General features: G+C 43.6%; 1 protein-coding gene and 1 pseudogene across 1 annotated transcript in view; both read right to left on the reverse strand.

The window, feature by feature from the left end:
* LOC9650364 (ABC transporter G family member 39) overlaps positions 1-5,569 on the reverse strand; it is a 6,040-nt gene extending 471 nt beyond the window's left edge. The window contains exons 1-22 of the mRNA XM_024676748.1: positions 5,057-5,569; positions 4,881-5,001; positions 4,718-4,806; positions 4,578-4,662; positions 4,361-4,520; positions 4,225-4,301; positions 4,124-4,177; positions 3,969-4,059; positions 3,320-3,903; positions 2,949-3,265; positions 2,728-2,888; positions 2,409-2,672; positions 2,223-2,351; positions 2,054-2,172; positions 1,665-1,997; positions 1,319-1,609; positions 1,182-1,265; positions 988-1,121; positions 707-934; positions 474-645; positions 155-409; positions 5-89 (exon numbers count right to left, since the gene is read on the reverse strand). Coding sequence (XP_024532516.1) covers positions 5-89; positions 155-409; positions 474-645; positions 707-934; positions 988-1,121; positions 1,182-1,265; positions 1,319-1,609; positions 1,665-1,997; positions 2,054-2,172; positions 2,223-2,351; positions 2,409-2,672; positions 2,728-2,888; positions 2,949-3,265; positions 3,320-3,903; positions 3,969-4,059; positions 4,124-4,177; positions 4,225-4,301; positions 4,361-4,520; positions 4,578-4,662; positions 4,718-4,806; positions 4,881-5,001; positions 5,057-5,379 — 4,156 coding nt within the window. The 5' untranslated portion in view covers positions 5,380-5,569. The remainder of the gene's footprint in view (positions 1-4; positions 90-154; positions 410-473; positions 646-706; positions 935-987; positions 1,122-1,181; positions 1,266-1,318; positions 1,610-1,664; positions 1,998-2,053; positions 2,173-2,222; positions 2,352-2,408; positions 2,673-2,727; positions 2,889-2,948; positions 3,266-3,319; positions 3,904-3,968; positions 4,060-4,123; positions 4,178-4,224; positions 4,302-4,360; positions 4,521-4,577; positions 4,663-4,717; positions 4,807-4,880; positions 5,002-5,056) is intronic.
* A 758-nt stretch (positions 5,570-6,327) lies between these two features.
* Positions 6,328-8,288, reverse strand: LOC9650365 (annotated as a pseudogene).
* Between the last annotated feature and the right edge of the window lie 17,434 nt (positions 8,289-25,722).

Raw genomic sequence — 25,722 nt, forward strand, 5'->3', positions numbered from 1 at the left:
TGACTCTCCAGCTGAGACGTGAGGAGGCCGTAGAGAGACCACGCCGGTGGCGAGGCCCAGTAGTACCACCTCCACCACACTGGAATCGCCTGAGAGACACCAAGAAACAAACCAAAGTGTTAAGGAAAGAAATGTGTGGAATTCATGAACTTACCGGTCGAGGGATGATGAAGCCAGAGAACAGGTTCCAGATTCCGTAGAATGCCGAGGATACGATGGTTGCAATCTGGTCGTTGGGTGACAGCGCCACCGTCACCATGCCGTAGAGCGTGAAGTAGAGGAACGTCATGTACAAGAAGAAGAGGAACCACAAGAACTTGGCTGCTGTCCATTCCAGCTGCATCGTCGCGTACACAATGAGTCCATACGCGAAGGCTTGCACGAACACGTAGGGAATCTCGATCAGGACCTGGACGCACGGAGTTTTCCTTGATGAGTCAAACGAAATCTGAAGAGTCGGATGTATGCCTTACCTGAGCAAAAGCATATGGAAGGGGAGAGTACATTCCAGCGGCTCTTTCTCGATAGTAGACCGTTCGCTCGATAGCAACGACTGGCTGCACTCCTGACGAATTGCTGAACCCAATGAAGAGCACAGCAGCGTATATAGATCCCATCAGATTAAAGAGGTCTTGTTCTCGTGATCTGCTCACGAGAGAAAGGCAGGAGTCAGAATCAACGCTTGATTGAACTACACAACGTTTACCTTTTGGAGCCGATGTCCCAAAACATTGTGCCAAATATTATCGCGACAACCAAGGTGAAGAACATGCGAACCAGAACGTAGTATGGATTTTTCCAGTATGACTGATGTTGTTTCCACAAGCATCCCATGACCTGTCCGAGGAACGACAGAGGGTATTGCGTTGGAAACCATATGTCCTCCGTGCCGGGAACCGGAGTGCTCAGCTGAGTAATAATAGCTTCATTGTGCCTAGACACACCAGTGGTTTAGCCAAGAAAGAGATAATGGTCAAGTGTGCTTACTGGTAGACTGAAGAAGTTTTATAGATGTCCGCAAAATCTACTCCCAGACGATTCTCCACGTCTGCAGCGGTAACCTCTAACATCCATGTAGCTGGATTGTATCCTTCTCTTATGTTAGGAACACCGCTAATACCCTGGGGAAATTAATCCATATAAATCATCTCAAGTCTGCAAGAACAACGCAAGCGACTTACCTGAAAGTATTCAACAAGTTTGTGCGAGTTCTTTCCCAAGGAACCTGCGTAGACAACGCGCCCTCCGCGTTTCATCAACAGAAGCTGGAGAAAGCAGGCAGGTTTTCAAGAGAGTTTGCAAGGTAATAATCGCGTACCTCATCGAAGGCCTCAAAAATGTCAATGCTAGGCTGATGAATGGTGCAGACGACAGTGCGACCGGTGTCGACAGTGTTGCGGACCGTTCTCATGACAATTGCTGCCGCTCGTGCATCCAGTCCGGAAGTTGGCTCGTCCATGAAAATAATTGAAGGATTTGCAACGAGCTCCACGGCAATTGTCAGTCGTTTCCGCTGCTCGGTCGAAAGTCCATCAACTCCAGGGAGACCAACCAACGCATCCCGGAGAGGGTTAAGCTCTACAAGCTCCATAACTTCTTCCACAAACATCTGTTCCAAAACTCATCTTAGCAAACTTGACTACGAAAAACATCTCTCTCCTTACCTTTTTCGTCCCCTTATCAATGTCATCCGATAGTCGGAGCCAAGCAGAATAAACAAGTGACTCGTACACTGTAACGTTGGGTGAATGAATGTCAGTCTGTTCGCAATAACCCGAAATCCTAGCAAAAGTAGCCTGGTTTTTGGGATAGCCGGAGATGCGAATGTCGCCTTCAATGTAGCCACCAGTTTTACGCCCGGCTAAAACATCCATGAGAGTTGTCTTTCCAGCACCGCTTACACCGACAAGAGCCGTGAGAACTCCAGGCCTGAAGCTACTGCTTACGTCGTGCAGCAACTGTAATCTATTTTCTGTCACGCCTTGTTGCTTCATTTCCTGTTCCAAGTGCATTAGAACTCAATATCCTACAAAGGAAATGCGTAAAAGCATACCGCGGGCATGTCAACGTAGTAGTTAACATGATTGAATGACATTGCTAAAGGTTGAAACGGGAGTATCATTCCCCTTTTAGAATCGGCACCCATTCGACCAGACGTAAGCTCCAAATCTCCTGGCATTCGATGTTAGACCATATAATGAAATTTGTGATGGCGCCATTACCTGCATTAGAAGATCTGCCCGATCGCTTTGATTTTGCATGCACTGATCTTTCTGAGACTTCGCCGGTACGATTCATGTTCTGCTCTTCTAGTATTTCCTCAGACACTACGGCCTGCGGTTTCCCAGGAGCTGTTTGAATATAAAAATGAGTACCTACATGGAGAAAAAAAATAGATTCCTACGTACCACTGAAGTAAGCGAGTGCCAAAGTGAAAACAACGTTGAAGAGAATGGCATAAGCCAACTGAGCACCAGTTCCAAGCCAATACCAGTTTTTATTGGGGAACAGGCCTCGAGACTCTAGAACTTGGTTGCCAATGGTGGTGGTCTGATTGGCATTTTCGAGAATCTGCCATCTTGATGCACTGAACTCGTTCACGGCAAGCGCATTCTGTGCGTACATCATGGGCGACGACCAATATCCCCAAATCCACCAAGGTTCAACGTCCTCTGGAAATTAAAGACCATTATAAGTTGTGCTACCTGAGTATAGTCAATGGATTACCTCTAGAAAGAAGAAAACCACCGAGGGCAAGAATTATCAGCAGCGTGAAAGAGCCGAAGGTGTTTGCTACAACCATAGTCCGAGAAAGTGAAGCAATGAATCGGAAAAGACCTCCCGACATTTGATGAATTAGGAACATGAGAAGGAACTGCTGGAAGAACCTGAAACACTCAAACATAAAATATCAACACTATTTCTCACTAAACATCAATGTAACAAACCTGGCGGCACTAGGAGCAAATCCAACCACGTAGTACGTCATGCACACCCAAAGTGCTGATTCGAGCAGGGACACTGGAATTCGAGTGATCACGTTAGGAAGAGAAAATGCCCACGCAGGAAATAGCATCTGGTCCCGCTGCTTGTAAAATACTGGAAGGCGCGCAATGGTCATCGACAACTCCGCAAATCCATTAAACATGACGATCATCAGGCCGAAGAACAAGGCTCCCATGTAGAGACTGCCATCGCCAACAGTTCTGTGATGCATTTCGGTCCGGAGAAACACAGTCATCGTGATTACGGCTATAACAATCAGCTGCATTGGAAATTTTAGTATCAGATATATAGATTTTAGTCTTTGATAGCATACCTGACAACTTTTGAACACGTAGACGAATGAGTTCCTCTTCATCAAAAGTATCTCCCGCGCCAAGAGAGCCTTGAAAAGCTCCCAGTTACTAAGAGCGTACTTCTGAGTGACAAGAGCTGCCGGATGGCTTTTACTCTTGTCAAAAGGCCGCGCCAATTCTTCAGCAATGTTCTGACCGACATGGAACTTTTGAAAGGCATCCGCGAACTCCTGGACAGGTATAAATCTGTATGGCATCCTCTTGTCAGCCCAATACTGTTCCTGGTCTTTCCTTGACGTAACTTCTTGCAAAAAGTCTGCGACACCTTTCCTCGGAGGACATTTAAATCCCTGCGTCTCGAAGAAATCCAACACGAGTTCCCGGGGGCCCTGATATACAATCTGCCCCTCCGATAGAAGAATCAAGTCGTCGAAAAGCTCAAACGTCTCGGGAGCAGGCTGGAGCAAGGAGATGACCATGGTAGCATCGAGCACATGGACAAACTGCCTTAAGCTCTTCACTATCTGAAATGTGGTCGAGCTGTCAAGACCGGTTGAAATCTCGTCCATGAAAAGAGACTTTGCAGGCCCAACGAGCATCTCTCCTGCAAAATAAACATTTGTCATAAACAAATCGTGACCAAAAAGCTTCCAGGCTTGCAAGTCTTACCTGTAGTGACACGCTTCTTTTGTCCTCCAGAAATACCCCTGCGCATGGCGTCTCCGACAAGTATATCAGAACAAACGTCCAAACCCAAAATCTGGAAGCGAAAAAATGCATGAGAACCGCGAATCCTCTTTGATCACGATCCAAAACACGCTTACCTTCAGCACATAGTCCGTTACAATGGAGGTCTCCTGACCCTCTATAGCCGACGCCTGTAAGAAGCTCGTAAGAACGCTGCCAACCACAAAGTGCTTATTACCTTCATGAACGCATCAACATCGGGATCCGGTTTGATCTTGGCGTTTTTCTCCCGTCTTGAAAGCTCCGTTATCATCTCTGACACAAGTTATAAGAAAGTCAATTCCACGTGCACGCCAACCCAGGACGTTGTTTACCATATCTGCTTCCCACGCCTTGACACCTAGAAGCAAAATCAAACGTCTCCCTCACTGTCAACTCCCCGCTATGCAAGTCGTGTTGGCTTATGTAAGCAGAAGTCCTTTGAGGCACAAATTCAGTCAATGTGTGGCCATTGTAGGTGACTCTCCCAGAAACCTGTAAAGTAAAATCTAAGATGAGAACCATCTCCTAAAAGCTAGAGGACTTCCTTGCCTTAAGGCTTTGGTCCAACTTTCCAGAAAGCGCCAGAAGCAGCGTAGTTTTCCCTGCGTTAGGAGGGCCCAGCAGAAGTGTCATCCTGTAGAGAAGTATGAGTACAAGATTTTCGCCGAAAGCTGCAGCAATTTCATTACCTGGAAGGCTTCACGATACCACTAACGTTGCGCAAAATCGTGAGGACGTGTTTCTTAGAAGGGAGCAAGTGTAACTTTCCCAAGATTTGCTGGAAAAACAAATCACAACAAAAAAGTAAGAGCCAGAGAGCGATGAAAAGATTTTTTCGTTAATAATACGAACCTGGGACATGTTGATGACAAAGTTAAACAGCGTCGGTAGAGCTCGCTTGCCGACATGTACATCAGCTTCGATTTGAAGTCCTTCGTACCTCACCTCGATTTTGGGAAGGTCTATCCCGACTCTGAGACAATTGTTCCAAGAGTGAGAAGAAACTCGAATCAAAAGAGTTCTACTACCTGTCGATCCTTTCCCGGAGCTTGCGGATGAACATCTCGTTCTCCGTGTCCGTTGTTGCCAAGAGCTTCTCCACAAGATTCCTCCTCTCCACGAGGCCCAAGGACTTGACATCAATGTGCTCGTGGCGAGTGCTCCCATGCTCGCCCACGTTCTTGATTATGGCCGTCCGGAGGCGATCGTATGTGGGAAGCTTCTCCAGCGCGGCCCATTTCAGGGCCTCCTCATCGTCCACCTCCCTGACCGAGCTGCGCGAGAAGACATTTTCCGTCCACGATCGCGAGCTCGCCGCTCTCATCAGCTCCACGTCGGTCGGAAGCGCCATCGCTCCCCCCTTGTCCCCTCTTTCGCGACGATCCAATGCAATATTTTCGGCAATATCTGGGGGCGAGGCGACCTACAAAATTCCACCCCCGATTCGACGAGCTACCACTAGAAGTCGATTCGATCGAGATCCAGATCCTAGATCCTGGCGCTACATCCCTGGATCGATCGAGCCGGAAGAAATGAGGAGAATGGGAGCTAGGGCTTTATATAACTTGGACATTTGGCCTCTTTGGACCATGGCCGAAAACTTCTACCAACAAGCCCATGCTACTCCATGGAAGCTTCTCATTTAGACGCTTCTGGGCTGGGATTTGATCCGACGGTCCAGACGCTTAACTAGAAAGCACACGTTGCTGTGATTTCATGACCCTCTTCTATGGAACATATGGAGAGTCCTCGCCAAAGGAGGAGTGGTCTTCTCGACGCCGCCGCACACGCTTTGGCGTGGATGCAAAGTTTTCTTCCCGGGTTTTTGCGCGAAATTTCGAAATAGAAGCGTTGACAGGGGTGAATATGCCGCGTACACTAGTTGTTTCAGCAATGGTGTTTGAACACTACCAATAAGATTGGAAAAAAGAATGGTGGTTGTTTCCTTGAATTCAGCCGGAATCGTTCGGCTATTCAATGTGACCTGATCAAAGGTCTTTACAAATTATAGTAACTTTTGATTACTGAATGTTTACTGGAGTTATTTTATTCAATATAATTCAATCTCAAAGTTAACCAGTTTGGAGTCAACTTTGATTTGCGATCTTTGAGCAGCATTCAAGATAGTTTTGCTCGGTGGAAGGAGGTCCCGTGCTAATGTAAAACACTTCGGATTACTAGCAGTTTTTTAAGTACAACTTGTGGTAGAATCTCATTACTAGAAGCTTTTAAATACAATATGTGCTGTCATAAGATCTCGCTGCGCTATATGCTAAACATTCGCGTTTGCAAATCAAAAGATTTCAAAGAAATCGATTGAGATTCTCATCTTGTAAACTTACAATCTTTTCGTCATGTAGGGACCTTCTAGCTCATAGCCTAGTTTCCTGTAGTAGTGTCTAGTTCCCACTCCGGATATCACTGCCAGTTTCACGGATCGATGCTCCTTGCGAGCTATCCTCTCGGCTTCTTCCATCAAAAGAGTTCCATAACCCTGTACAAATTGGAAGTAGCTTGAGACAATAGGATAAAGATGAAAACAAATAGACCTGGTGTTATAGCTTGTCGGCGTCACGGCCGTGAACAGGCACCACAGTTCCATAAACGTGCAGCTCGCGAACTATCGAACATCTTCCCAGCAGCTCAGGGCATGTAGCGTTGGGACCACATTTTCTCATGCGCAGTAAACCCTCCAGTATATCCTAGATGATCACTCTCAAGCAAGATAAGCATGATATGCATGAGAAAGACTTTGAGAAAGCTTTAGGCAAATACCTGTCTAGTGTCTTCATAGGCCAGAAACGTCTCCCAGCCTTTGTTAGCACAGTAGTCACGCCTTACTAGCTCTACTTCTTCAGGTTTGATTTGATTGTTTATATCCTGCAAAAGAATCAGAATTATTAATTGAATGTTATTTACTTGTAAGTATGGGAACTTTGGCGAAGGAACTTTATTAAAGCTAAGGTAATGGTAGTTGAATAGACGAGGTAATCTGGCAAATTGGAAAAGAACAAATTATAACTTATATTTGTTATTGGAGAAACCTAAATCCCAACTTCTCTTGTCCTGACATCTTTACATTTCAAGCCCAAGTCCTCCATCCTCATCAATGCCAGCTCTCGCAGGTTTCCCTTCTCAACGCCTGACCTTACAAGAGGCATGGGGATGTCATGTTGTATGTGATAGACCCGAGTCCAGGGAGGTACCAGAGACAACACTCGGGCAACCAGATTGACGAGTTGTTCAGGTGGATAGTTCTTGTACCTGTAGCAATCAGGATGCACATCAGTTTTGTCTCAGAGAAAAGACCAGCAAATACACTAACCTTCCAGTCTTCCATAGCTCGTACAAACCTGTCCCTTGAATAACCAGCGTTGGATAGATTTTGAGGCCGTCCGCTCGAAAGGAAGGATTTTCAAAAAACTCGCGGAAGCTTTCCATGTCCCGTTCCATATCAAGGTTTGGAAGGTTAGGCATCATATGAGCAACCACCTGAAATACATAATCAGCAAAAGTGAGGAGACAGACAGTAGTCGGGACGCCTGCTACAGCGAGGAAAACGACCAGGTGTAGAAAGAAACCACGCAAGCCTTACGTCTCAATGATCAGTCCAATGCACTTGATGGCAGCATGCTCTGAGTATCTCACGGCTTCCTCCACATCTCGAGAGGTGTGATCAGACAGAGCGTCATGGAGATTTCGGATAAAATAGTCATGGTAGTCTGCTGGCAAAGACACCCATAAGGATATATTCAACCTGTGGTGATCACCTTTGCTCAGTGACAGAGAAGAAAATCCATAAACTTGATCACCTTATCCACGCTATGGCCCAGACGCCTGAGTTGATCCACTCGACCTCGAGCCTGTATATAAGGATTGTACCTGAGTTTTTTTTCTAGCAAAAAAAGAAATGAAAAAGACTATATAATTTACCTTGCTCGAATTGCTCTCATGCTCGTTGGTTCATACCCAGTGTAGGACTGTGTGCTATATTTGAAGTCCGAATCTGGGCCTCCCGGGCAGCAGACACAGATAGGCGATGTGTGGGCACCGATGCGGCTTGGACATGACGGCAACCATGGCAATCCCAGAGCCTGGGCAGGACGAGATCGCGCTCATTCTCTGGCAACGCCGCGATCATCTCCACGAGCTTTGGCGCTCGGGCAAGGCCGTAGCGGCGGCAAGCAGCGGGTTTGAGCGCATTGAGATCGACGTCCTCACCGCTGCGGCATCCTTCCACCATAGCCCCTAGTATTTATTTCTTTCTTTTGGCTTTAAAAATTAAAAGTATTGTGAATAACATTTCTATATCGAAATTGGACAATTTAATTATAAATTTTAAATTATTAAAATTATTTTTTAATATTAATATAGAATACAGAAATTTTTGGGCACATAAATTTACCCAAAAACTCTAATTTATATACAAGAGTGAATGATCCAGATTGAAATCAACTATTAAAATCCTATTATACTAATAATAATTTATTAGTATTTGCCTAGCATATGCTGTGTAACTAACAAAATATTGTTTTGATTTTTCATTATATTAAAAATTATATTGAATTGTATCAAAACAAGAAATATTATATTCCACTTTGATTGAGGGAATTATGCCTAGAAAATGCTAGATGAATACAAAAATTAATTTTTGTAAACTTGATAATATAAATATTTAAAACAAAATACATTCCTAGGCATAAGTAAGAATAAATATTCATTAATAAAAATATTAGATACAAACTTTTATTTGGGAATATGAATATATTTAGAAAAAACCTGACATAAAAATTAATTTTCTTTTATTAATAATATGTTATATGTAAATTTTATTTTTATTTGGGATAAACTTATTTTAAGATTTTATCAAACAAATGAGAATAATTACTGCAAGATATTACTTAATTATAAATTTTATTTAGAATATATAACAATAAAGTTTTAGAAACATTAATATATTACTAACCAGATCTGGTCAAGAAAAAACTTATTTGTAAATATATATAATATAGAAACTATAAATTCAAATCTTATATTCCATAGAATTATGTACTAATAAAATATATTTGTAGTTAGTAAAAATATTTTAAAATATTACTGTTTAATAAAATACTGCATACATTATCATAGTTTTTTTTTTGATAATGAGTTAGATTATAAATAAGTAAGGCTATATATAAAAATATAATATATACTTTTATTGTTTAAAGTTTTTTAATGTTTTTGTATTAACACTTGAAACTTTGATCATGGTCCTACACATTTATAAAACTAAGTTAACCCACATTTTATATACCATCATTTGTTTTTTTTAAAATATATTCTAGTTGTGAGTGCATGGAATATGGAAAGGGAATACAGAAATGTGCATATCAATTAGCCCAAAAACCCTAGCTTATATACAGGAGCGAGTGGTCCGGATTGAAACCAATCTGACAGCTACCAAAATCCACTACGCTAATATTAGTATACGGCATCGTAGCCGTACACTTGGCCCTCACATCATCCCCTCCTCTCGGAATAATGGAAGGCCGTCAGGGTTCTCTTGTAGATGGGCCAGGATCTGGAGGAACGTTAGGAGGAGGCATCGGTGGATCTGTAGATGGTATTAACTGCTCCTGATCCCTTTGTATGAAGTGTTTTAACCGCTGCACATGCACAATCTCCGGAGGATCGGCCTGCTGAACGTCATGCCGAACCTCATAAACTTGTGGTCCAACTTGCCGCAACACCCGATACGGTCCTTTCCACTGCGCAAGGAGCCCCTTAGATAAACCACGTACCGTAAGATGGGGAAAATGGACTAACACCAAATCATCCACTTTGTACTCCGCTGGTGGACGATGATGGGAATTGTAGCGCCGTTGTTGTCCCACTTGTACGCGGCCTAAGTGTTCAGTAGACTCTGCTCGGACAAGTGGAAGAATGCTTGTCAAATATTGATCCCATGACCTAGCATCAGGAGCTCGTGGCAATCGCGAAGGTAAACCCAGCTCTGTTGGTAATATTGGATCATGACCATATAGAAGTTTATATGGTGAAGCACCAATAGAACTCTGCACCCCTGTGACATAAGCATACCGAAGAGACGGCAAATAACCATCCCAATCCGAATGTTGAAAGTTCACATACTTCGCAATCATCCCTTTGAATGTCCGAACGAGCCGTTCCACCAGACCGTCTAATTGTGGATGATAAGCACTTGTAAAAGTGTGGCGTATCCCCAACCGAGATGTCAAAACATGAAATACCTCAGCCATAAATACAGGACCATTATCCGAAAGAATCCGTTCTGGACAAGAATGCTGGAACACCACTCGATTGAGGAGGAAGTATCCAACAGCAGTTGCAAAGGCACTAGCAAGAGCACCAACTTCCACCCAACAAGTCAAGTAGTCAGAAGCAATAATAACATACTCATTGCCAGCAGTCGATCGCGGAAAAGGTCCCATAAGATCAAACGCCACCAACTCAAACGGACGAAAAACTGCAATTGACTCCAACCGTCCTTCCGCAGCACAAGGGGGAGTATTACGAGCTTGGCACCAAATGCAACTACGCACATACCGGATAATATCACATCGCATCTCTGGCCAATAGAAAGATCTGCGCAGCTTTTCGGTGACACGACGGTGTCCCATATGCCCACCTAGAATAGGAGAATCATGGTAGACATGGAGAAACCGCGGAATAAACACCGAAGGCACCACCAGCCGTAAATGAGCATCAGGATCCGTCCCCACAAAATAAAGAAGGCCATCTTCAAGGCGATATTGAGAATGTAAATGCCGAAAAGGCAAGTCATCAGCAAGTGATGCAGGATTCTCAAACCCATCTCGAAGCCTTCGAATCCATGGCTCAATCTTTTGAGCCTCGCGAACCTCATCCAGAGAAGGTAGATTTTGCTCTACGCCCTGTGTACACTGAACGTTAAGGACAGCAACCGCCGATGGCACAGAATCCTCATCTAGAAAATCCACAGATGCTAGAACAATAGGTTCGTCAGAAACATGAGAAGTGAGTGGAGAAGGAAGAGGAGCTCGAGAAAGGGCATCAGCATCAGCCATAGAACTCCCTGGGCGATGAACAACATCGAAATCATATATCTGAAGCTTCAAAGCCCATCGAGCCGTATGACCAACCAGGTTCTTCTGCTTCAATAATGAAGTAACAGCAGCATGGTCACCTTCAAGTAACGTCTGAGAACCATGTAGATAGGCATGAAGTTTCTCGAAACCCCAGACTGCTGCTAAACACTCCTTCTCCGTCGTGGAGTAGTTCATCTCCGCTGATTGTAATGTACGGCTTATGTATGCAATGGGATGGCGCTGACCAGGCACACTCGAGCTCTCTTGCATCAACACACCTCCAAGACCAATGTCAGAAGCATCCACGCGCAAATTAAAAGGTCGAGTGTAGTCAGGATATGCCAAAACCGGAGGAGTCGTCAATAGCTCTTTGAGATTCACGAACGCCCGCTCACAATCGGGAGACCAGATGAAAGATGACGTTGATGACTTCAGCAACGCTCGCAATGGTATAGTGCGATCGGAAAGATGATCCACAAAACGACCGAGATACTGCACCTTACCCAAAAAGTGCTGCACATCATTCACACACTTCGGAGTAGGGAACTTTAGAACAGCCACAAGTTTGTCAGGATCAACTTGCAAACCCTCACAAGAAATACGGTACCCAAGATAAGTTGTGTCCTTGGACCCAAACACGCACTTCGACCGCTTCAGCTTTAAACCAACGTCGCGTAGCCGATCCAACACTTTACAAACATCACGAACATGCTCCTCCTACGTCCCCTCTGAGTGGATCAAGACATCATCAATGAAGTCAGCCGTCACCTCCGGCATATCGCAAAGAACCTCGTCCATCATCCGCTGAAAAGTTGCTGGAGCATTGTTCAAACCAAACGGCATCACCAAAAACTCGTACAAACCAAATGGTGTACGAAAAGCAGTCTTAGGAATATCGTCTTCAGCCATCGGTACTTGCCAATACCCAGAAGCAAGATCTAGCTTGGTGAACCAACGACTTCGCCCCAGACGATCCAAGAGATCAGCAGTGTGAGGAAGAGGGTACACGTCCGGGATCGTCACTTCATTTAATGGACGATAGTCGATGCAGAAACGAATACTCCCATCAGGCTTCGTCACAAGATGAGGTTCACATGCCCAAGGACTCCGCGACTTCCGAATAACACCCTTCTCCAACATCTCCTTGACGTTTGCACGTAAAATCTTGATCTCCTTGGGTGACCGACGACGAACAGGAACCTTGATTGGACGAGCATCCCCAGTTGGAATGGGATGACGTGTGGCAATCTTGGCCCCATACGATAGGTCAAATTCAAAGAGATCAGAATACTCCTTCATGAGCTGGTCAACAGCTGCAACACAAAGATCATTGGAGGGATCGGAAAAGGGAAGAGCAGAACAAGATGGAAACACAAGAGGAAATAATGGGGGAACAAAAGTAATGGAAGCAGAGGTAGAAGTAGAGGGACGAAGAGGTACGGAAGTGAGAGGAATGGATGAAACATAAGGAAGTATGAGACAAGGGGGAAAAGCCTCAAAGTCACACTTGGCATGATTGTGCTGCAACCAATCCATACCAAGAATGAGGTCAAAAGCTTGACTCGGCACCACCCGCAACGACTGCAACTCAAGCTCGAGATCGCCCACACGCACAACCAGGTCCGCCTCATCTCGTGCACATGCATGTGTACGGCCATTGCCATAAAGAATGAAAACTGGATCCGCCACACGACGCAAGTGTAGACGACAACGTGTGGCAACAGGTCGAGCAATAGAAGATAAACTCGAACCTGTATCAACCAACACGGAGAGAAGAATAGGAGACCTCTTGTTATAAAAACGAGCTTGGAAAGTAAACACTGGATGAACCGGTGCCGAGTGAACCCCTTGATGATACTCCCGAAAGAAAGATGGAGGGGTCACTAACTTATTCGCGCAAGGTCCCTCCATTACTCGCGCGACTCCTCGTTTCCCGAATGCACCTCGGTATCCAAACCTTCCACCGCAGCAGCACCAACGGGACGTTGCTGACGCCAAGGTCTCCACCCAGGAAATGGAGGTCGCCAATCCGGAAAGCGCCGACAACGCCGATAAGTATGACCAACTTCATCACACGCCCAGCAACGAACGTCACGGCCACGACCACGTCCTCGCCCTTGTCCTTGGACTCGAGTAGCAGCAGCATCAACCTCCATGGGAACATGACCATCACTCATAGGAAGTGGAGCTGAAGGACGTGTAGCAAGAAGTGGAAGAGGCGATGTCTCATAACGTTGTGCCAAGCGAAGAGCATCGTCAAGAGTGGCAGGAGCAAGTGCATGCATAAGTCCGACAAGATCTTGACGAAGTGCTGGCCACAGCATTCCTAGCTTGATCCGCTCGGACATATTTGGCTCCGAACGAAGCAAAAGACTTCAGAAACGAACGCCAAATTGCATCACCAACTCAGATGGCCCTTGGCGAAGACGATGCAATTGTTGGAAAGCATCATCACAATCGTTGGCGTGTCCGAAGGTGCGTTTGAAGTCGTCCGGAAGAACACTCCAATCGCCACGAGTAGCTGCGCTCAATCCATTGTACCACTGCAATGCCGTCCCTTGAAGACATGTGGGGAACTCACGCAAATGTCGAGCATCATCCCAAGAATGATATGTGGCAATCACCGTGAAGTGATCGAACCAATGGTACACATCATCCCCAGGATTCCCACGAAAGAACTCCGGCCGAACGCGAGGATTGGCACCAAAAGCAGGAGGAGTTGTACCATGTGCCGTGAACGCCGCCATCAATTGAGTTTGGTTGTTTAATTGCAAGCGCATAGCATCAAGCAATTGAACCAACTACTGCTCTAGAGTCAAAGGAGGAGATTGCGGATTGGCCATGAAAATGAATGAGAAAGAAAGAGCAAAAGAAGAGAAATGACAAAAAGCTGGAAAGAAATGGTAGATCTAGACAATGCAAAAAGCTAGATCTAAACCAAAATCCTGAAAGGAAAGAACAAAAGAAAGGAAATGGAAAAAGCTAGATCTAGACAATGCAAAAGCTAGATCTAAACCGAAATCCCAAATCCAAGCACTCCCCAGGGACAATCAAAGGTGCCCCTCACTTCCACCAATGTGAGTGCATGGAATATGGAAAGGGAATACAGAAATGTGCATATCAATTAACCCAAAAACCCTAGCTTATATACAAGAGCGAGTGGTCCGGATTGAAACCAATCCGACGGCTACCAAAATCCACTACGCTAATATTAGTATACGGCATCGTAGCCGTACACTTGGCCCTCACATAGTGATATTTAAACATGCCATTTGTACAGAATATAAGTTTCTTATTATATTTGTAAATACTGTTAAATTAAATTATAAAATATTCAAAGATTATAATACTTTATAAAATAGAATAAGTTCTCTTGTAGTAACCCGTTAAACAGAATTTAAATCTCTGCCAATTTTTGATTTTGATCTAGTGATGCCACCAAAGACATATATAACTATCATAGGTACAACTTGTCATTGGTTAAATTAGCAAGAGCATTGTGTATTGCCACTAGATAATCAAAAATCTTTTAATACCACACTTCCATCACCATGGCAACACAATTAGCAAAACCTACTGTCAAAGTTTGGCCAGCAGTCAACACCTAATATCCCAATCTTTACACCCATGAATTCACTTGGTAAAGAAAGTAAAAAATTTACTATCTTGGTGACCAAGCAGATTTGCCACATGTGAGCTATGAATGCCCCTCCTCTAATGCTAGTGGCTGAAAAACTACATGCCAAGAAATTCTTCAATATGATGCCCAACATAATCCTCTTGGCACTAGGCACAACAATAAACCTAGAAAAGATCACAAAGAACATTACCATCCAAGTATAAACTCAAACCAAGACTAATTGTCACAACTACTATTGCAAGTTCTGACTCTTTCACTTTTGCATTTTCTAGAACTTGTGCCACCACCTAAAGAACAAAAAAGAGCTCTAAAACTTCTATTGAAAGGAGAATAGCTTACCTCATCAATTGCTTGGTTGTGGTTTAAACATGTTGCTAGAGGCATCACACCACTATATTGTTGAAGCAACTCTGCCTTGAATCCAAAGAAACAAAACAAAACAGAATAAAAATGAAGAAGAGAGCAAAAAAGTATCTATAATCTCAATGACTTTCCCAAAAAATCTTTCCATTGCTAGTGATTTGATAAGAAGTTTGAGAAAATGCAATCTCACTACAAGAAAATCCACTTACAATAGCAGCTCCAATGGTGTCACAACTCATCTTAATTCCCAAAACAAGAAGCAGGCCAATAGTCACAATGAGAAAAGAATAGCACTGTGCAAGAATTTGCTCATTTTGGGATGAATATGAGGCACCAGTGCCAGGGATTGGCAAGAGTACGTGCCATAGCTCACAAAACCTTAGATTAAGGGAAAGAGATTCAAATATGAGCTTGAACCACAACCTGAAGTTGCCAATAGTCAAGCTTGCTGTCATCACAAACACTCTCCACTAAACCTTAAAATTTACCCTTTTGATTTCAATGGGTTTCCATTGCAAAAGGTTGAGTGTCAATATTAGTCAACACTTTGCATATGACATGTGTTGCAACACCTTGTTCTCTCACCCTAGGTAGTTGGTTGCCTCCCATTGGCTGAGAGTAAATATTAGCATGATTATTCACAAAGACGTGGTTATAGAAATAACTCTTTTACAGTTACACCCCAACTCAACATTGCCCAGCAAATGCTAGATGAGTATAAAAATCAATAATTTTATACAATTTTTTCCTTATGATATCTCTATGTGTGTGTGTATATATATATATATATATATATATATATATATATATATATATATATATATATATACACACACACACAAACATACAATATTATACAACATAGACCATATATTTAGAATATTAATATATTCCCAAAGTGAGAAAAGAAGAATTAGTAAGTGAATATTATACTACTTAGAAATATGAATATATTTAGAACACTAAAATTTTAAGAAACTTAATATGCAACCCAGAAAAAAAGTAAAATAAAAATTTCTAGGAATTATTTTTTTTAGTTATTAGAATATAAATATACTTAATACACTCTTAGACAAAAAAAGTAAATGAAGAATTACTTAAAAATAATTTTATCAATTAGATGCTACATGTAAAGTATGTTTTTACTTGGGATACAAACAAATTTAGAATCCTAAAATGGTAAGAAAACTAATATATTTCTACCCATACTAATTAATTATTATTAATTTATGGAAGCATTATTTAATTATTATGTGTTTACTTGAAATATAAATAAATTTATAACTAAAATATTAAGAACATTAATATATTACTCAGATCCCACAGAAGATTGCTCAATTTAAAAAATAGCACTATTGAAAAACTAAAGTCTAACAAAAATTATATATACCCTTAAACTCAAACATCTTTATTAGTTAATTTAGCAAAGAATTACTTTGCTATGTGCTTTACTTAGAATATAGAACAATAAAATTTTAAGAACACTAATACTACTACCCAGAACTAAGAAAATAATTACAAAAAATTATTGTTATTAATATATGTTAAATACAAAATATAAATTCAAAACCTAATAAACTATAATCAAAAAATTTATAAAGGTGTTTAATCTGTTTCTATTAAGACTAAGCTAATTGTCAACCTCATGTTTGAAATTTGAGTTTCATCCCTATATGGAATTGCTTCAATACATCATTACAAACAAAGAATTGTCTTATCAATTGGTGAGGTTCATAAAGAAGAAAAATGTATGAGAGGCTAAGTGGCATCTTCTAGCTCCTGTCCAGCAGCCATGCTCACCTTTGTCATTGCTGGTGGAGCTACTGCCACCACTGCTAGGGGCTTGGGAGGAGCACTTGCATCTCGTGCTGGATCTAGAGCCTATGGCTCCAGGAGATCTAGGAGCCACAGCCTCACTAGCTATTTACTCAAGCATATCACTCTCCTATAGAGCTATGCCCTTTACCTAAAGTAGCTGCCTCTCAATGCTCGCTCAAACATGAGAAATGCTTCAATGCTCTTCACACCCCTTGCCCTTGTGAGGCAAGGGTTTTATACAAGGAAGATGGGGAATATTTTGAGGACCAGAATATTCCCTCTCTCTCTCTCTCTCTCACTCTCTCAATAGCCACGCCCTAACATGCGACCACGGTGGATCGCGCTGGCTCTAGACTCGTGAGAACCCTCTAAAAAGTGTAGAGTGTACCTCTGCTACTGATGCCAAGTGCTGGCAGCTGTATGAAATAGTAGAAACTGTAAAAACCAAAGTAGACAAGAAAGAAAAGAGGTAGGTGTGAAGTTTGGAGACAAGGAGGAAAACCCAGTGGGAAACTCTATAGTCAAATTGGACCCTGAAGTTGAAGAAAAAGTGCAAAAAAAGTGTGAAAAGAAAGGAGAAAAATAGAGGAAAAAGAGTGAGTACCCAAAGAACTTAACCTGTACCTGGATTTTGGCTCAGGAAAGTGTAATATGCAAATGCAACCTCTTGATGACTTCTAATATATTCCAAGGATTGACCAAAATCGAGAAAGAAAGAGGGATAGAAGAGGGGATGCATTGCCCAAGGATGGTAAGTGTGGAAATGATGAAAGATAGAGTGATATAGTGGAGCACTGAGATGGTGGTGGCACTCTAAAAAGGTGGCCATTGATAACCATTGGCATGTAGAGTAAGCGCTGACCACTCGGAGTAGCCAATAACCGGTAACCAGGAACTAGTAACCAGTAGCCGGGTACCTATAACCGGTAACCACCTGCTCTCACTCCTACTCTTGCGCCTACTCTAGCACCAATATGGTGGAGTGCCGAGAAGGTGGCCATCTCTCAAAGTGTTAGGCCAATGGTCTGATGTGTCGGATTGAAAAAGACAGCAGCTGAAAGGGATGGCGTAATCACTGGGTTGCCAATAAAGAGAGGTGGCACGTGTCCACTGAGTGCTGGAGTGAAAGAAAGTGGCTTCATCTTATGTGGCCTTGCCTAAAGATCCACCTAGGTGCCTTGAGTGAACAGGCTCACCCGGTTGGAAGAAAGTCGCTACAGAAAAGCTAGTGCGTCGTTGGCAAATGGTCGTAAGGATATCTCGGAAATGGCATGTCCAAATGAGGTGGTGTCTTTTGCTGCTGGTGCATGTATGTGTATCTGTGGTATGGTGTAAATGTGACCTCAAGCAGAGATGTGAATGATGGTGAAAGAATGAAAGATGCAAGACAGGCATCTAAAGATAAGTGCGGGCAACACTGCTGGAAGTGATTGGTGATGGAACTGTGAGTGTAGATGATATGGAATGAGTGAGGAGAATGTGTGAGGTGTAGTAATGGTAAGGGAAGGGCCAAAGAACCTGGAACATAGACCAGGCCAAGCAAGGAACCTCCATACAAACGGCAATGCAGCCTGAGCACGAAATCCAAGGCATGGGCCATGGTCAATGGAGAAACACCCCCTGAAAGTAAGAAAAGTAGCCATGAAAGTAAAGTGAAAGAAAGGAAGAAAAAGAAAAAGAAAAAGAAGAGAAGAGGAACACCTCACCGGATGAAGCATTTGAGATGAGAGTGGTTAGCGTGTGGGAGCTCACGTCCATCAGCATCAACTAGCACATATGCTCCACCTCTGATATGTTGCTGGAAAAAATAGGGGCTAGTCCAGTGAGGGCAGAACTTCGAAGGTGGCGTGAACTCCTTGAGTAGAACAAGATTGCCATCCTCGAATGGTTCGGTAGACCGTTGGTGATCAATGACTGACTTGATCTTTTGCTTGCCTCGAAGGATATGTTCAGTCATGAATCGTCGTTGTTCTTCCAAGGCAAGAACCTCCAAGTCACATGCATGAAGCTTGTCCTCATCGCTAAGCTGCATCGCTGAAGTGAAAGTGAGAGCGATGGCACCTAGATCTCCATTGGAAGCACAGCCTCTGTCCCATAGACAAGGGAGAATGGGGTCACAGAAATGGATGTCTTGAAGGATGTCCGAAAGGCCCACAATGCTGTAACCAAGTGCTTGTGCCAATGCCTCGGGTGATCCTCCACAAGCTTTGAGATGACTGTCCTCAATATCTTGTTGTTGGACTCTGCCTAGCCATTGCAGTCAGGATAATAGCTACTGCTCTTCACGTGCTTGACCTGCAGCTCCTGGAGAAGATGCTGCATCACCTGTCCAAGGAAGCCGCTGCCTCGATCGAAAATCAAAACAGCAGGAACTCTGAATCAGTAAATGATGTATTCGTAGACAAAATTTGCTGTAGACTGTTGATTTGCTTGTCGCAGAGGGGTGGCCTCAACCCATTTTGTGAAATAGTCCATTGCCACGATGATGTATCACTGCCCTTTTGAGCTCGGTGGGTTGATCGGGCCGACGAAGTCAAGTCCCCACTGAAAAAAGGGACCTGGAGAAGTGATGAGTTGGAAAGGAAGATGTGGAACATGGCTCTGGGGGTTGAACTGTTGGCATTGCTCACATGCCTTTGCATAGGCCAGGCTGTCCTAGTGAATCCAAGGCCAAAAGTAGCCATGGCACAAGAGGAGCTGTGCTGTGACCCGTCCCGAGAAATGCCCTGCACAAGAGTGGAAAGTGTGAAGGAGATCAGGGACCTCGTGTTCCCCACACACCGCAACAAAAATTCCTGAGAAGTCCTCCTATAAAGGTGTCTGTCGAGAAGGCAAAACCCCATGCTCGGATCTCCAATGCCTTTTGTTGTACTGGTGAGGAATCTGCTGGGAACTGACCTGAATCTAGGTACACTGCAATGTCCTGTAATGCTGCTGGGACCACAAAGGAAGTAGCTTCAGCAACCAGAAACTCGCTCGGATCCATCACATGCTTCTGCCGCATGTGAAAAGTTGGCTGGAACTCTTGGATGGTCACAATCCAAGATAAAGTACGAGGACTGTGAACCGGTCACTGTAAAAGAAAGGTTAGCACGTTAAAATAGATGTGGAAATGGATATAGGCTCTAGCAAGAAAGTGACAAAATTGCTCCAAGGTGTAAACAACAGCCACTGCCTCTTTTTCCGCATCCACGTACTTCTTCTCGGTCTCCTTGAACGAATGTGAGGCATAATATGTTGCATGTGGTGGCTTGCCAGGCTGTGAACATTGGCAAAGGCATACTCCAAAAGCCTCTGCACCCATTGTGATGTAAATTTTGAAAGAGAGTTGTCATTTTGGTGGTTGGAGTACCGGGGGCTCCACAGTAGGAAATTTTGAACTCAAAGAGCTATAACTTGCATGCAGCATGTCTGATTGGTTTGATTCTTTCTGCCAATTGTGTGTCTGGATGTCTTCTTCCATCTCCAACAAATGGCACGACAAAATACGCTCGGAGTCGTCAGCTACCATGATTTTTGTAGGAAGATGCTGGCTGTGTGACACCTCAGATAGTTGCTGAGGAGGATTGAGTTTGGCTGTGTCCTGTGAAAGATGGACCTGGTCTGGAGTGACCGTGTTGTCAAGCTCCATAAGAGGGAGTTGGTCCCATGCAAGAAACAAATCAAGGAGCCCTTCCTCTATCAAGAAACACTCCGAAAAGCTGGATATGGGAGCCTGTACTCTATAAGCCCATCAAATAAAGAGGGCATGGCTAGAGGCTCGGCCTTACTCTCAAATAAAGAGAGTGAAGCTGAGAGATATCTCGGGCTATCTGACTCACCTCCAACCATGTCAATCACATTGCAAGAGAAAGCATCCGTCATATAGATGGTCGACTCCACTGCCAACTCAGGAAAAACCTCTATGAGCTCAGGAGGGAAGTGTGGTGTGGAGGCCATCTTAGTCTAAGCCTGCTGGGCTTGCTGAGAAAGAGCTCTGCCATGGTTGTTGAGAAAGGTGGCACTATAGGTTCCATTGCTAATTTCCATCTTGCTTTTTGCGCTGTCAATAGTGCAATGGGCTGTGATTTGCCATGAGCAGCCAAGGATGATAGAGTCCTTCAAAGAGGACGTTCCAAGACGTTGATAGTCAACCACGAGGAAATCCACCTCAGAAATAACACCTTGCACAGAGACCTTGACACCACAGCAAATGCCAGCTGGAGGAACGGTGTGGTTGGCGAAGGTCTTGAGCACAATGGAGGAGCTCTCAGTGATCTGGAGCTGTGCTGAAAGGGCAGCTTCAAGAGAGATAATGTTGCTTCCAGAACCAGAGTCAACCAAAGCATCCACCCTACAAGAGGAAGTACCAATCTGCACTGGGACGAAGAATGGACTAGGATCTCCACCATATTTTGTCATGTCGACAATGTGCACCTCTTGAGGAGTCCTCTTGAGAGTGCTCTCTGGTGTTCCTAACCGTGCAAACTCCTCTAAACATTGGCCGAATCCTGGGACAAGACACAACATGTCTCGGAGCGAAAAGCTGATAGGAGTGTCAACCAGGTATTGAAGAACCGGCTCTAGAACAGGACTAGCTATTGGTGAGATCTCAGGAGGAGAAGGGAGTAGTGACTTGAAGGGGAGTTTACAAGCCACCCTCTATGTCACTAGATTTGGTGCCGACAGAGATTCACTCTCAACCAACGCTGGGGGATCGATGCCAGGTTGAGCAGTTGCCTTCTTCTTCGCTTGGGCTCGAGTGGCTGCGGTTTGCTGCTGTTGCCTATAGAGTTCCTCGGCTATCAAAATTGTGTTGACTGATGAGGCTGGTGCCTTGCCTTTGCTTGACAAAGGGGTTGACTCGATCGCTTGTTGCTCCAACTGCTCCTGATATGTCTCTGGACCCCGAGACAATGTGGAATTATTTGCAAAGGGATGTTGTTGGACACATTGAGAAGATGGAGGCCAAAGCTCTGGGTGAAGCTTGAAGCAGCACTGCGTGTTGTGTGTGTTCGTCTCACAGTGAGTGCACCAACGGGACTTAAAAATCTGCGTTCCCGAGCTGTAGCAGCCTCTTTCCTGGACTCCACCAGCTCTTGGAGTAGTTTGTCATGGTGTGATTGTTGCTGAAGAATGATCTCCTTCAGCTGTTGCATCTTGTTGGCAAAGTTCTCAATAGCCGGAGGTGTATGCTCAATAGCGACGGGCTTTGTTGTGGACGGCCAAAAAACTGCATAAGGTGACTCTGATGGGGTGATGGCTTGGTTGAAATTGACTCTAGCAATCCCCAGGTTGACAAGAAGCTCTCTTTCCAGCTTCGTGGCGAATGAAAACGCCTTGCAGCAGAACCTGAACGTCTTCTTAAGAATTTTCCGCTGCAAGTTCTTTCATAGACCCGCTGTGAATGCCGTGATCCCCTGTTGCTCATCTTGGACTACTCTATGATCCCAACACTGCTTCCAGTAAGCTTGAAACCATGTGATGTAGTCAGGAACAGACTCGTGAGCACCATGCCGGAACGAAAAGAGGTTAACAAGTAGCCAATTCGTGGGTTTTTCTTCAACAAAGTGTTCTCTGAAAGAAGCAAGTAGTGTCTGGAAGTCTGTCCAGTCCTCTAGGAGGAAAGAATCTACCCAAGTTGCTGCTTTGCCTTCAAGAGACTACAAGAAGTCATGGCACATACGATCATCATCGACGATCATTTTTATGGTGTAGTAGTAATCAAAGCGACTGATATGTGATGTTGGAGAGACTGTTCCAACACTTGAGAATGTTGGCAGATCACTTCCCTTCTACAGAACATGGAGCTGAGGTCAAGCTAAAGGTGGTTGTGCCATAGCTCGTAGATCTAAGTCACTGGAATCTGCCGAGGATGAAGAGGACTTGGCCTGAGAAGGTGTTGTGTCATACCTAAGCTGCTTCTAGATGTTAGAAAGTTTACTCCGTACCTTAAGGCCTCGAGGTATGGTAAAAGGGTGCTAGTTTGTCATACATCTAGTTTGTACCGGCATCAAATACCCTGAACACTGCAAATACCCAGTCAAGGCAATTGGGTTGACAGAAGTGAGAAGACTGTAGGCTAATGCTCAAGTTGCTCAAAGTTGCCCAAACTACTTGCGACGAAGAGAAATAAGGTTCGAAATAGAAGGAGATGTAGGTCTCAAGCACACATAACCATTGACCCGTAGGGTAACCGCCGGAGTAGCAGCTGGAGTAACTGGTAACCGGTAGCCGGTATCCAATAATTGGGGACCAGAAACCTGTAACCGGTAACCTCTGCTCTCACTCCTACTCCTGTGCCTGCTCCAACACCAACTCCTATCCCTATGCCTGTTCCTACTATCCCTATTCCTACATGAACCCTGTTCCTGGTCCTTCCTTGAAGATTGCTTCATTCCCAAGGAATTTCCAACAAAGTTTAGCCCAAAGGAGATAAATGAGTGCTTTAGTTTCAATCCTTCCCCATTTTGATTATTGGTGGGCTTGTTGGAAAGAGCTCAGCCCCGTCTACCCTCTATCGCAGGAATTTGGGAAGAAGCCACCTCAATGTTCCCTAAAATCCATGAAGAGGTAGCCCAGAACGCCAATATTGTGAAAAAACATGTGCATGTCATTGATGTAGATCAATACTGAGGCGCTGTTGATATTTTTGGAAAGCCTAGGACCAGAAGCACCTCTAGAAACAAACGGCAGCCAAAACAAAGCCCGGAGGAGCACAAATTCCTGCTACAAAAATGACTCAATCTAGCCGGGGAAGAAAATCCTTTTACATGCTGCTAATTTAGCCAAATCTAGCACTAAGAATCACCACTACTCGTAGATCTAGGCTAGATCTACAAGCCCAAATGCATTACTTTGAGAAATTGGGCTAAGGATCCAAGCGAGAAAGTGAAAACCCTAAAATGTTCATCCGACCGAGCCAAGAAATGTTGTATCTCTTCAAATATTGCATAGCTTAATGAGTGCCATACCTTGCTGGAAAGAGGAGCTCTAGACCTATCTAACACGCTCAAGATCAAACAAAACCGCCGCAAGACGAACAAGGAATTCCTTCCTAAAGTCTACGGCCAAAAGAAAAAGAGAAAAATGACGTTTCAGAAAGTGCTACGTGTCATGCCGGGTTCACCATTTGTTAGGGGAAGGAAGGACACCTCCCCCAACGTTCGTTCAAACACGAAAAATGCTTCAATGCTCTTTGCAAATGCCCCCCCCCCCCTACCCTTGTGAGGCAAGGGTTTTATACAAGAAAGATGGGGAATATTTTGAGGACCAGAATATTCCTTTTCTCTCTCTCACTCTCTCAATGGCCACGCCCTAATAGCAGCAGTGGAGATCCTTCATGCTAGGAGCGACAGTGGCAATTTCTACAGGAAAATCAAAAGATCTCAAGAAAAATCTGTGGAGATGTGAGTTTTGATAATGATAGCAATTTCAGGAAAGATGCAATTTGGTGAACACTTTTTATGTGACATGTGTTGCAATGCCTTCCTCTCTCGCCCTAGGCAGTTGGCCACCTCTCATTGGTTGGGAGCAAGCATCAGTATGATTATTCACTAACACATGGTTAAAGAAATAACCCTTTTATAGTTACCCCTCATCAGACAGCTATGATTGGTTAGATCTGGCAGCCTAGATAGTTCAGCAACTCCTCCTTATTATTATAGATGGCTATTAATATTAGTATATGGTATTGTAACCATATATTTGGACCTCACATCATCTTTTCATCTTAGAAGGATGGAAGGCAGTTAGTTGATAGGCTAGGATTTGTTAAACCATTAAGAGGAGGCATTGGTGGATATGTAGGTGGTATTAATTATTCCTGATCCCTTTGTACAAAGTGTTTTAATTATTGTACATGCACAATTTTTGGAGGATCAGTTTGTTGAACATCATGCCTAATCTCATAAACTTGTAGTCCAAGTTGCTATAACACTTGATACAATCCCTTCTATTAAGTACAGAGCTAATATTAGGAAAACAAACTAACATCAAGTCATTTATTTTATACTCCACATATGAACAATAATGAGAGTTGTAGCACTCTTGTTATCCCATTTGTATGTGGCCAAAGTGTTTGGTGGATAAGTGGAAGAATGCTTGTCAAATATTAATCCTAGAACATAGCATTCGTCACTTGTGCTAATCATGAAGGTAAACTCAACTTCATTGTCAATATCAAATCATGACGATATAAAAGTTTATATAGTGATGCACTAATAGAACTCTGTACCCTTGTGACATATGTATATTGAAGAGATGATAAATAACCATCTCAATTCGAATGCTGTAAGTTCACGTACTTTACAATTATCCCCTTAAAGGTCTGAACGAGTTGTTCCACCAAATTACCTGTCTGTGGATGATAAACACTTGTAAAAGTGTGGCGTGTTCCTAGCCAAGATATTAAAACGTGATATGCCTTAGCCATAAATGCGGGACCATTATCCGAGAGAATTTACTCCAAACAAGAATGTTGAAACACCATTCGATTGAGTAGGAAGTATTCAACAATAGTTGTAGACATGATGACTTCCACCCAACAACACCAACTTCCACCCAGCAAGTGAAGTTATTAAAAGAAATAATAATATACTCATTGCCAATAGTCAATCATAGAAAACATGGAAAAAGCTCCATCAAATCAAATGCCACAAACTCAAATGGACATGAAATTACAATTAACTTTAACCATCCTTCTACAGTATGAGCGGGAGTATTACGAGCTTGGCACCAAATGCAATTACGCATATACTATATAATATCATGTTGCATCTCCAACCAATAAAAAGGTCTGAGCAGC

This window comes from Selaginella moellendorffii, unplaced genomic scaffold (assembly GCF_000143415.4).
Source record: "Selaginella moellendorffii unplaced genomic scaffold, v1.0 SELMOscaffold_18, whole genome shotgun sequence".
NCBI classification, from domain to species: Eukaryota; Viridiplantae; Streptophyta; class Lycopodiopsida; order Selaginellales; family Selaginellaceae; genus Selaginella; species Selaginella moellendorffii.